Source organism: Anolis sagrei, chromosome 1 (assembly GCF_037176765.1).
Source record: "Anolis sagrei isolate rAnoSag1 chromosome 1, rAnoSag1.mat, whole genome shotgun sequence".
Taxonomy (NCBI): Eukaryota; Metazoa; Chordata; class Lepidosauria; order Squamata; family Dactyloidae; genus Anolis; species Anolis sagrei.
The window spans coordinates 220,249,746-220,262,920 of NC_090021.1; the positions used below are offsets into that span (position 1 = coordinate 220,249,746).

At 38.9% G+C, this 13,175-nt stretch overlaps 1 protein-coding gene across 2 annotated transcripts in view; it reads left to right on the forward strand.

Moving 5' to 3' along the window:
* The window catches only part of MYLK (myosin light chain kinase), a 250,329-nt gene that overhangs the window by 92,696 nt on the left and 144,458 nt on the right, over window positions 1-13,175 (forward strand). For both annotated transcript variants that reach the window (XM_060774888.2, XM_060774879.2), the window contains exons 3-6: window positions 2,393-2,600; window positions 4,452-4,500; window positions 8,803-8,968; window positions 10,700-10,865. In XM_060774888.2, the coding sequence (XP_060630871.2) occupies window positions 2,393-2,600; window positions 4,452-4,500; window positions 8,803-8,968; window positions 10,700-10,865 (589 nt within the window). The remainder of the gene's footprint in view (window positions 1-2,392; window positions 2,601-4,451; window positions 4,501-8,802; window positions 8,969-10,699; window positions 10,866-13,175) is intronic.

The window sequence follows — 13,175 nt, forward strand, 5'->3', positions numbered from 1 at the left end:
ACTCCTCCGGTCAGGCTGGAACTCTGTATTAATCACTTACCTCACCCACTCAATGGGTCCCTCTCTAGCTTGTTTAATAAGCCAGGGAAAGTAAGAGTGTAGTATACATGTAGTGGCTCTCACTTCTCCAAGGATCTTGGCCACATACTCACACTGGACAAAAGTCCAGTGGGAAGAATTTTATTAGAGCCGTTTATGTTGCAGCTTAGCGCTAATGTATTTCCTATAGCAGGGTATGAATGAAAGATTCATATCATTTCCTCCATTATTTCCTGCTTTTCAAGGTAGCTTGATAAGTTGCAATGACTCATTACTGGCTGGGCATTGAGGGAATGTGTGGCCCCAGTGGGAACAGTTTCTCATTTAAACATTTTAAAGGAATATCTGTACTTATACATTGAATAACACAATAACAAAACCTGAACAGCTTAAAATTTTGTTTTCCTTTCCCCCCTAGACTTACTAATTAGTGAACTAAATTTAAAGGGTGCAACCATGGTATGAATGTTAGGATACTATCAATAATTGAGGAGGGTAAGAAACTTCGCTATTCTGAATACAGCTCCTGGCCCACCAAGCTCAATATGTATTGCCTGGCAGTGATTCTTAAACAGTTACTCTCCCCTGCAGAGCTTAGCTGTCTGTCTAAATTACTGACCAAAGGCATAGTTATATCTATGAATCATACTTTAGTGAAAAGCAAAAATGAACCACCAGTTCAGAAAACAGTTAGAATCCAGGTCTATTTGAGATTATTTTGTGCATGAGAGAGAGAGAGTTGTGTATAACAGTTCAGAAGAAAGATTGGAAATCTAATCATTGGGTTGGCAAGCCTACATAAAGAGTGGAATGCTTTGAGTAGGACCCAAGTTAAATTTCTGCTTTCATAAAGCAGTCATCTTAGACTGAGTACTCCCCAAATATGACTTGGACTACAATGCTTCTTTTATGGGTGACGGGGCAATGGGGTTTTCAGTCCAGCATAATGCGAAGTAAACCAGTATAGTATAGTGGTTTGAGTGTTGAACTATGACTCTGCAGACCACGATGTGACTGCCTGCTTGGCCATGAGTGACTTAAGACAAGTCACAATATCTCAGAGGGAAGCAGAGGCCAATCTCTCTCTGCACAAACCTTGCCAAGAACCCCTCAATAAAGGTTCATTTTAGGATTTCCATAAGTGGAGAATTACTTGAAGGTACAAAATGGCAATAACAACAACTTCCATGTTATGAGCAGAATTTCAGGCAGTATGCGCCCTCAATCATTATTTGTGGCAGCCTTACAAAATCCATTAAATAGTGGAATGACTACTCCTAATACATTTTGTTTAGACTCTATAGACATACATTTAAGTGTATACATTTAAGACCCATGATTTTCTCATTGAGAGCAGTCCCTCCATAAGTGCAGGTGACAGAAAATTCACACCATTGTCAGGTTCACAATCGCTGTGCCTAAGTTGTCAGTTTGTGACTTAATGTACTAGTGACAAACTCCTCTTACTTAATCTCTGAGGCTATACTCAAAGCTATACTCACTTTTGAGGGCCCTATGCTATGCTGGCATTAGTCTCAAGAGCCCAGAGTCAGCATGGGGGTGCTTTGAATGCGATTTTCCTTCTTCTTAGCAGGGGTTGGACTGGATGGACCACAAGATATCTTCCAACTATTCTATGACTCTATAACAGTGTAATAGAGTTAGACTTTGTGGATAGCTGAAAAACTCAGATATACTATTGAAATCTGGCAACTGAAGCATTCATGGCTAACTGTCAAAAAAGAGAGCAGGAGGGGAATAGCTGCTTTTAAATCATCATGAAATTCATCTGGCTTTGTTATCATTCATATGTGTGACAATATTCATATTCATGTTTGGTGCAGTATACAGAAATAAAAATAAAAGCACTGATTCTGTTTTCGTACGAGTTTTTATAAAGTTATTTGTTAGCTGGATTCTTTGTAAATACTTTGCATAGTGCATGGATATGATAAAGTGAATTTCATGCTACAGTAAATTTCTGAGTTTAGTTTAAACAGCCACAGGACTGACACTCCACATTGGAATGTGCTTTAATAGATTTGCCTTCTGAGTCTACTTTTTGAAATTTCACATTTTTAGTTTTTAAATCTTAGCAGGCAAAAAACACACATTTGGGTGGGTGCCTGTTGGAAAAAAAATCGCTAGTTAAATAGCATGATGCACCCAATAGTTACTGTTCTTTTATTCGGACTTTTGCCATTTGGCTCCCAACAATTTGTATGTCTTTAGCAGATTCTGCCTCAGAAAATACTTTCCACTGGCTTGCAAAGTGTGCTGCATTTCTTCCAGATACAATCATTTTCTATCTGTATTTCTATCCCTTTCCCATTCCTACACCCATTCTTTCTAGGTCAGAGGCAACCCAGAACCTCAGGTCACGTGGTACAGAAATGGGCATCTCCTGGTGCAGGGAGAACGTTGCGTGGTGGACTGCAGCATTCGAGGACTCTTCACTTTGACAATCAAAGGGGTGCAGGAGGGAGATGGTGGCCCATACACCTGTGAGGCCAGAAATGCTGGTGGCCTTCGCCAGGTGACAGTGGAATTAACAGTGGAAGGTGAGCACAACGCTAGTCACATGCTTATTGCATACAGTGTGTTTGCTGCCTGGTGACAAAAAGCAGTAGAATGGGTTTAAAAAATCTGGAAGGGAAGATTTTTGTGGCTATGACATATTGCCATTAGAAGAAATAAAGCAAATGCTATTTCTTTAACCTTTCAAGGAAACTGGAATGGGAAGGGCACAACAAATGAGGCTAAAGTCACTTCACATCAAAGGTTTTAGTTGGTGTTGGCATGTGAAGTCTTAGGGCAACACTTGTGTAATGCTAGGAACCCATGGGAAGGCCATCTAGTGCTAAACCCAGCTCCCAAACCAAACAGGATGGGTCATATTCCACATAATTGTGTGATGGCCTCGTTTTGTTTCTCTAGTCCAAAGAAAGTAAATAGAGGGGCAGTTCCTCCTTCCCCATCATAGTAGTAGAAGCCAGAGTTAATTCCTGGATCTGAACCCAAACAACTAAAATAATACTGGCACACTGGCAACGAAGATCCTCATGGTATTCCTCGTAGTAACCTATGGATGTGAGAGCTGGACCATAGGAAAGGCTGAGTGAAGGAAGATAGATGCTTTTGAACTGTGGTGTTGGAGGAAAATTCTGAGAGTGCCTTGGACTGTGAGAAGATCCAACCAGTCCATACTTCAGGAAATAAAGCCCGACTGTTCATTGGAGGGAAGGATATTAGAGGCAAAGATGAAGTACTTTAGCCACATAATGAGAAGACAGGAAAGCTTAGAGAAGACAACGATGCTGGGGAAAATGGAAGGAAAAGGGAAGAGGGGCCAATCAAGGGGAAGATGGATGGATGGCATCCTTGAAGTGACCGGCTTGACTCAGAAGGAGCTGGAGGTGGCCACTGCCGTTAGGGAACTCTGGCGTGGGCTGGTCCATGAGGTCACAAAGAGTTGGAAGCGACTAAACTAATAAAAAGCAACAAAATAATATATAATACAGAGTTGAAAGGCATTGAGTCTGGTTTAAACCATTATCTTAAAACATTACCTTCAAACAGTTAAGAACATATACAACTTTTACTATAGATTTTTAAAATCAGTTTATTGTAGCACCTGAACCTAAGAATGCGCAGCTTGCTTGAAGCTCATTATAGAATTGGGATATTCTGGTTCACAGGTCAATCTTGGTTGATAAAAGATTCAGTTGTCATTTCATGCTTTCTGTTCTACAAGGAATTTCTTTAACATTGTCTAGTTATGTTTATTTGTAAGTAACTCCATTCAGGCCCAGTAGATGGTGCCAAATATCCAGTGATAATATATTCTTGGCGACTTCAGTGTATTCTATCATATGAAGCAGAGCTTTCCTATGTCCAAAATTGCCCAAAATCTGGCAGCTAGGGAATCTGAATTCACTTGACACTTCAGGTTTTTTTGTTAAAGTAAATACATATATCCCCTTGAAAAAATAATGAGCCATTTTTAGAAATACTCAGGGTCAGGGCAAAACCTATTAAACAGGCTTGTTTGTGTGGAGAAAATCATAAGTTTTCTATGCAAGTTTTGTTTTTTAATACACTCAGCTTTTAGGCTGATAAGCACCTAGTGCGGGATGGCTTGCCATTAGAAAGGAGCAATGTTCTGTAATTTTTCCACCTGTCTAGTGATATCTCAGCAGTATGAACAGAATGGCAAGGAACATGTATCTTTTCTGTAGAAGATAATTAGCTGCTGGGGAAGCAATTTTTGCCTCAACTGTAAATTGAAATGAATGGAAGGAAGGGAGAATTAACAAGAATACGTTGCTTTGTAAATCCAAATGCTACTTCGGTAGTTTGCAGTCCCAATAAATATATTTGCAGCTTACTGGTTTTCATAATTTTCCTTACAGGAACTGTTTTGAAGAAGTACAACCTGCCTTCCAGTGCCAAAGTTTCTGGGTAAGAGTTTTCATGGTTTTCATATTACAAAATCAGTTGGTCGGGTTTTTTTTAATAAGCCTGACACTGCAACAGTTTTTAAAAAGTCAATCTGTCTGCCTTGTTATCAATATTATTACGATTCTGCTGTGTTCAACAGCTTCTCCTGTCACTAAGAATTATGGCAAATTTCATCACATTTTCTAATATCTTATGGCAACCTAATGTCCTTTGTTATTTCTGTTTCTGACTAGCCTTCGAGCCAAACTGGGTAATGCATAAAGCGTGTGAGTGCATTGCACACATCTGTTTTATCTATTTAAGAAAACACCTGGTATTGGTCAGGGATCCCCATGACAATAGAAACAGCCAAAATAACTTATAGGGATGTGAAATTCATTTTACGTGATGTGTAGTTTTGGCCTTCAAACCCTCACATTTTTATTATGAACAATTGGGCATAAAGATGAGCAGCTGATTTGTTTTAAAATTAGAAATGAAGGTCTTGTAAGTGAGATCCAAGTAAAGATTTTTCCAGCTCTTGTGGTGAATTTTTGAGGCATTTGATGTACATTTTTGGAGTGCAGTTTCCAGAATCACCAAGTTATATGGATCTGGAGGGGATTCTGGGAAATGGGATCCCAAAATATTTATTTATTTATTGTTTACTATATCTCTACCCTGTAATGTCAATTTCTAAAATGCAGTTACTGATTTTTTTGTCAGTTTGCTACATACATTTCACTCATAGTTGGATAGATTAAAGGGATATTTTATATATATCGGAATGCTGTATTCTGTTTCAAGTCATGTCTTAAAGGCCATTGGTGTGCAGATCTTTTCTACCCTGAAGGGGACTCAAGGCAGCTTACAGATAGGCAATAATTCAGTGCCTTAACAACAATATATAATTAAAATAAACATTTGAATTAAAAATTAAGATCAAGATTGAAATACATTAAAACATTTTAAAAACATGACAATCACTATAAAACCACGCTATTCGCAATCATAATACAGGTCATTCCAATAGTCATTGTCCATAAGTCCATCTATTGCACTATGGTTCTTCTCCGAAGGCTTGATCCCAGAGCCATGTTTTCACACTCTTTCTTAAGGTCAGGAGGGAGGGGGTTGATCTAACATTGCTGGGGAGGAAGTTCCACAGCTGAGGGGCCACCACTGAGAAGGCCCTGTCTCTGGTTCCCACCAATCGCACCTGCGAAGGAGGCGGGAGTGAGAGCAGGGCCTCTGAGATGTTTCATAGGGGGAGATCCATTCAAAAAGATAACATTTACAAACCATACTGCCTACTGAAAATGTCACTTGCACCTCCTTTCATTCAGAATTACCAAGCTGATCCCTCACACTCCCTGTTCACGTTATAATCTTCACATTTCTTTTTTTTAAAGATCATTTTTATTGTAATTTTCAAATGGGCAAGTTTACATAAAATAGGGGTAGAACAATTAAGGAGAATTATAGGGAAAAGATAGGGAAAGAGGGGAAGGGCATGGTTAGGGAATAATAGGAGGCGAATTTTCACATTTCTGTGATCCTTCCTCGGGCTGAGGTCCTAAATAGTTTCTCATAGTGTTCCAATATCTTTTAGAAACAGAAAAAGATGGGCAGAACTTGACCGCTTATGGGTAAGCTGTTGTGTGTATTGCACATGGTCCAGTAAAATGTTTGGTTGCCTGAAACTCATGGCTTCACTTTTCATCCCCATTGACCATCTTCTGCCAAAGTATGGTTGTGACATTTGCCACTGGAATAATCTTTGACAAACAAAAGTTTGGGGTTTTTGCATGAGTTTGGAGTCATGTCACACTGCGAGCTCATATCTCAAAGCCATATAGAGCTGAAAGTGACCTGCCACTAAAATAGCTTGGTTTGTGACTTGAGTATGAGCAGAGGTGGATCAATACTCTTCCCAAGGGAAAAACCCTATAATGTGTGTTTCCTAGAAATTAACAGGGAAACTATTTTAGATTTGCATTGGAATGGTAGAAATTTAGGAATTGCAAATATTGTGGACTGCCACCCTTAAATCTGGGAGAACTGTTCGAACTGTGTTGGTACAAAACAAATGATGATCACCAACCAGATGTTCTAAGGTCACATGATGCTTTTGACCATCTTTTGGTTATTTTTGAGATAGATCTCTTGCGCAGTGAGCATACTAATAAGTCTGTACCAGCTGACTGGAACTTCTTGTTGGCAAGAAGATACTTCCTTAGCATTACAGTAGGTGATTTCAAAAGTCAACCAAATTGAAGTTTGACAAATTAATGTCCTAACTCATTGCTACACAGTTACTACCCTATAATTTCTGAATTTACACAGAAAGTGTACATATTCGCTGTGCAGCCATTTAACAACTTCCAGTGTGGTTCTTGGTGTTGAAGGATTGACCCATCTCTGCTCTGCACGTTTGTTTATATAATGTATGCTGGTTTTGCTTTATATGGATGTTCGTTGAGTTTACCATTAAGAAAGATCATCAAAGGAAGATTCTTTCCTTCATTACTAGCCACGCAGAATAAAAACTTGAAGCATCTCTGCTCACCCACTCCCCACCCCCATGATTTAGTGATTGAGACAACTGTGTAAAATCTGAAAACTAAACAAAACGGCAAGACAAATCATTACTTATTAGTATTTAGTTTAAGTGGTGCTTCACAATTTTTCGAAATATTGATGGCTATTTTTGCAAAGAGGTTTAATTCCAACATGAATGGGAAAAATCTCTCACTGGCAGGGTGAGTGGTCTTTTTCGTGGGGATTGGCTTTCCTTCCTTTTCCCCTCCTAGTTTACCCCCTTTTACAACAAGGGAGGGAACACCACTTATCAGGGCTGCCAATTTGTCCTCAGGACCTTCTGATTCTCCTCTCACCTGATTTGATTTTTAAGGAATAGGGAGAGGATGGCAGGTGGCTGGTTTCAGGCCAGAGATAACCTTTCTTAAATCAAATAGATACAGTCATAATATTTTTAGCCAACAGAAATGTGAAGATTGGCTTGCCAACATCCTGTAGAGCAGTAGTTCTCAACCTGTGGGTCCCCAGGTGTTTTGGCCTACACCTCCCAGAAATCCCAGCCAGTTTACCAGCTGTTAGGATTTCTGGGAGTGGAAGGCCAAAACATCTGGGGATCCACAGGTTGAGAACCACAGTTGTAGAGAGTGAAAATATCATCCAGAGTATTAGGAATTGCCCATTTTTGTCTTCAGTTTCTCCCTCTTTTACCTCCATTATCTGACATTAGTGGAAGTGGAAAATACAAACTGATAAAATATGGATACTGGGTTGTTGTAGGTTTTTTGGGCTATATGGCCATGTTCTAGAACATGGCCATGTAGCCTGAAAAACCTACAACAACACAGTGATTCCAGCCATGAAAGCCTTTAACAATACAAAACAGGGATAGTTTGTCTTCAGTGGTTCCCAAACTTTGGGTTTCCAGGTGTTTTGGACTTCAATTCCCAGAAATCCCAGCCAGCTTCCAGCTGTTAGGAACTGTTGGAGCTGAAGTCCAAAACACCTGGAGGCCCAAAGGTTGCGAACCACTGGTAGCCTTTTGATTTTGAAACATTCCTCAACTTTTTCCTTGTTCTTTTTGAGGAAAGTGATAAGATGTCAGGTAAATTCTCAATCAATTCAGGGGAAGCTTTGAGCAAGTAGCACAGATCTAATACGTGGCCAGGATTACAGAACTGTCCTCGCAAATTAGAGAAGAACAATAAGGTAATTAAATCAAAATTTAGGTGATGGAAGTTCTTCTGTACTTGCCAGATAAATTCAGAAAAACTGGCCAAGAAGGGAGATTAGATTCTTTGTTATAATTAGACATTGTCCTGTCTATTGTTCAGAATTGTCATCATCAGAGTTGATGAAGAGCATGCTGTTTGAGTTCTGTATTTAATAATGGCATGGAGCAAAATGGGTATTTGTCTTAAAAAGAGATTATTAATATCGATATTATTATATCTACTCTGTCTTTCCATGACCTACTTAAAAACATTATTTCATATTGTTGTATAGAGATAAATGTTACATTTCATATGTGGACATATTTAATAACAATGTTCAAAATACACATTTGTTGTGCCAGATTTTAAATTTTGTCAGATATGCAAAATGTGGTTCATGTATCATTTCAGAAGGCTTGATGTCAGAAGATCAGACCTCTTCTGCCCAATATTTTAAAAGGACAGTTGTGTCCTATGGACTTAATGAGAGGCATGTACCTCCAGATAACTCATAGGGAGCATAATAGTGATTTAATATTTATAAAGTCTGATAATATTATTTTCCTTCCAGTGGTAGACTTACTGTTCCACCTGTAGAGCAACGGCCAAGTATCTGGGGTGAATGTCCACCAAAGTTTGCTACAAAACCCAATCGAGTCATTTTGCGAGAGGGTCAGACTGGTAAATTCTCCTGCAAGATAACAGGAAGACCTCAGCCTCAAGTCACTTGGTTCAAAGTAAGGTTCTCATTTAGGTTGTTCATCTTGGTCTCCCATTAAGAAAATCTTACTAGTTGTTTTTAGCTATGGCTTATTTCATCCCTTTGCTGTGTTAGACATTTTCAGGCCTTCAAACTAACTAGGAAACACCAGATTCCTGAGCCTCTTTATTTCCATGTTAACATCACTAATACAGACTAAAGTGATATGTGCTGGAGTTTATCCTAAAGTAGATTCCCAAAGTAAACACATCAAAAAACACGAAAGACTGGTGAAGCAAACATGCCCTCGGTGAAAAGCTTATATAAAGATAAGGTATCCTATTAAGGTTTTTTTAAAAAAATTAGATTTATAAACCTTCCTTTACTGAAAACTTGGAAGCACACACATATTCTTGCACATATTCATCTTGGTTTTTAAATTACTACATTCTAGTTTTAATTTTTTCTTTAAAAAATCAATAGTGTAACTTAAATCCAATAAATTTAAAATTAAAAGAACACAGACACTAAAGTCCTGGTTGACCTAACTGACTAAAAATCGATTACCTGAGTAATAATTATGTGTAAGAATCATGTGTTAAAAGCAAAAATTGATAGAAGGAATATAGAAGCCAGCTTTATTTGTAATTATTATATTGTGTGTATGTGTGGTTTTGTGTGTGAGAGAAAGAGACAGAGAGTAATAATTAGTTTTTGCAATTCAGCAAACAAAAAGGGTTGCAGATTTGATAGTTAGATTGGCAAGTCTGAATACAAAGAATGTGTTTCATTGTTTTGTGTTTTATCTTTCTGATTTGTAGTCCTAAGACAAAATTATCTTTGGATTTTCTTGACAAGATATGTTCAGAGGGGTTTTGCTATTGCCTTCCTTTGAAGCTGAGAGAATGTGGTTCTCCCAAGGCAAATGTGTTTCCATTGCTGAATTGGGGTTTAGACCTTGGTCTCCTAGAGTCCTAGTCCAACACTCAAATTGTTACACCACAGTGGTTCTCAGAAAAAACTTGAGTAGGACCCAAACTAGTTTCTGGTTTAATAAGGCAGCCTTCTCCAGGTGAGTATTCTCCAGTTGTGTGCTGGACTATCATCCTATCATTCCTACCCAACAAGGGTAGGAGTTTTATATCTGCACAGCTTGAGAGCCACAGTTTGGGAAAAGCTAATACAAGGACAGCAGATTCATCTCATAAGTTGTTCTTTATAACCAATAGCCTTTGTATGACTTCCAAGTACACCCATCTCTATCATAAAGCCAAAACCAGCCAGCAGAGGCAAGATGACACACAAGCTCTGATATTTACTTATTTATTTACTTCACTTGTATACTGCTTTTCTCATCCCAGTGGGAGACTCAAAGCGGTTGTACCTCAGATTCAGACTGTGTACTTAATTTCTGGTCAAGGGCTAAGGTTTTCAGGCTGTGGCTGCATGGATGAGCAGGAAAACAAAATAGGAGTTGACCACTCTCCTGTGTGGCAACTCTTTAAATGTGACTATCAACACTATGTAGGAAATTGAATCAAACACTCAAAAACTTGACTTTAAAAGGAATTTTTTACTGCAGAATACATACGTGCTTTGGCCCCAAGATTAAGCATTCATATTCTGAGTACATTTTGGCCAAGAATGGCTGAATATTAAAAGGAGGGAAAATAGTAAAGAATGACATGTTAATCAGCTAGATTGCTTTTCATCCTGATGAAGATACCCGTAAACTTTTGTGTCTCTCCCTCCCCCAAAATGTGTGTAGGGTGAAATTCAGGTGCAGAAGAAAGATCGTTTCAACATGTTTGAAAAAGCAGGCATCCAGTTTTTGGAGATCCAAAATGCTCAGCTGGCTGATGCTGGAACGTACACTTGCACTGTGATGAATAGTGCTGGGAAAGTTTCTATGTCTGCAGAGCTCATGGTTCAAGGTATGGCTAAAACGAACTAAAAGGGAAAGAATGCAAGCAGGCCAGTTAAAAATTTTCCAAGAGTTGAGCCAATTCCTCCCTGCCCCCTCCCCTTTACTTTCTTCAGAATGAAATTTCAATGAAGAGCCACGCATGCAGCAGTGAATACCTTTTAAATGTACAGGGTGAGGCAGCATAACTTCCTTTTTTCAAAACTTAATAAAACCCATTGTATGAATCAGAATTTTTTTTATAATGTAGGCACACACCTAAAGTTTTGTTTTATGTAGTTTTGAAGATCAAATTAGTTAGGTGACGTCCCTCATTCTCCATTCTCCATACACTGAGTAAACCGATTTTTGGCATTTGTCATGACTCTTGCCAGAATAGCAGGCGTTATGTTGGCAATTTCTTCGTGGATGTTGGTTTTCAAATCTTGTAGGGCCCTTGGACGGTTCACATAAACACGGGATTTAAAAAAAAACCCATAGAAAAAAATCACAAGGGGTCAAATCTGGAGAGCCGGCTGGCCACTCCAAATCCGCTCGAAAAGTAGGCCTCAATTGCAAAAGCATGCTCCTCACTGTTCCAACGCATGATGATGACTGAACTGTGTCCGGACAAAACTTTATACTCCCACCTCTCGAACGAGACCACTAGCGCTCCGCTACGTCTTCAACCGACTGAATGGCGTGCATTTTTAAAAAAAGTTATGCTGCCTAACCCTGTATTATTATTATAATCAAAAAGTGCTGATACATCAAACTGCAATTCTCATGATTCCATAGCACTGAACAATGACAGTTAAAGTTGTGTCAAATGTGTGGCATGCACCCTAAGCATGGATCTGAAGCTGGTACTAACACTAACCATTGCAATGCCACTATCTCACTTGTTTCATACTATCTTGTCAAATTCACAAATGGAGAGCAATATTTTGCTCACTGCAGTTCTGCTTGCAATTTTGTTTTTGAGCTGTTTTGATATTTGGATTTCTGCCCCCTCCTCCCCAGTTCATGTCAAGCACTCTATTTGCAACACAACACTTGCACTGGAATTTACATGTGTCCAATCACTCGGAGATTTTGTATCTTCCAATTATAAACATTTGCTGGCTTCCTTCTTTTAGGGACTTTTTGTTTCTTAAACTATTACAGGAACAAGGCTTTGAATACAAAGGAACATTATATATTTATTGTGCTTGTCTTATTAACTTGTTTTACAGCTCCACACTCTCATTTGCTGTGCTTTTCATTACCCTGCAAAATCAGATAATAAAGCAAGCTGTTACACAATTGAGGATCATTGTTACTTTAAGCTAAGCCATGTAGACCTCACGTACAGATAAGCTATTTCCAAGTTGGGCCTCTCCCCCTGTGCTTATTTTTCCGTTGAGAAGCGGAACAAATGGTCTCTTAAGTTGATAGGGTCATGTAATGTTGCTTCATCTGTAGAGAAAACTGAGTGTTTTGAAAGCTTTCTTTTCAGCCTTGTGCGATCATCTTTCAGCTCCTCCCAACAATCCCCAACCATCCTCCAAGAATTTGAAAAACAAACAAAAATATTTTTGCTCTTCTAGGATGCACATTATGGCTCTATCTGACCAAGTGGTTCTTTATGCAATGCTTTGTTCCCCTCCAGTTCTAATAGAGAGTGACAGAGAGCAAAGGAAGATATGACACCTTCTACCATAGTGGGAAATTGAAATTAAAAAGAGTGTCTAAATTGACCCACATAAGAGTGGTTGCGGGGTGGGGGAAAACAAACGTTAAAATGATCTCCTGTTGTTTACCCAAGGATGTTTGTTGCTAATTCCAGTAGAGTGCAGTGTCATGAGAGGAATTGCTCCCTTAATTTTACAAATCGGGATCAGTAAGCCTTTTCTTTTAAAGCCTGTATAGAAAGTGACAATTCATTAAAAAGCGGACTTGCGTGAAGCATGTACCAACCATAACGGCTAAAGCCTGTTTAAGATAGAATATTCACACTGTTACCATAAAAGGCTTTGAGTCATGATCCATGTTTGAGAGGGTGACTTTGTGCTTTTTCAGATTGAATCAAAACTAAGACAGGAATCCATAGCTGCAGGGGATAAAACCTCAGAATGGAAGTCAACAAGCAAGTAAATTACTGTGCTCCATTTGGACACTGCATAGGAACAGAATGTAAACCTACACCAGTCTGCTCAAAATAACATTGTCATCACATTAGTTATGTCCCACCATGTTATGCTGTGCAAATGTACACAGTGGTGGGGTAGGGGAAATACGGCATACTGCATTCTCTTATTTTGTTTTTGTGTAATTTCGCAAAGCCTTAATTGGTGACTTC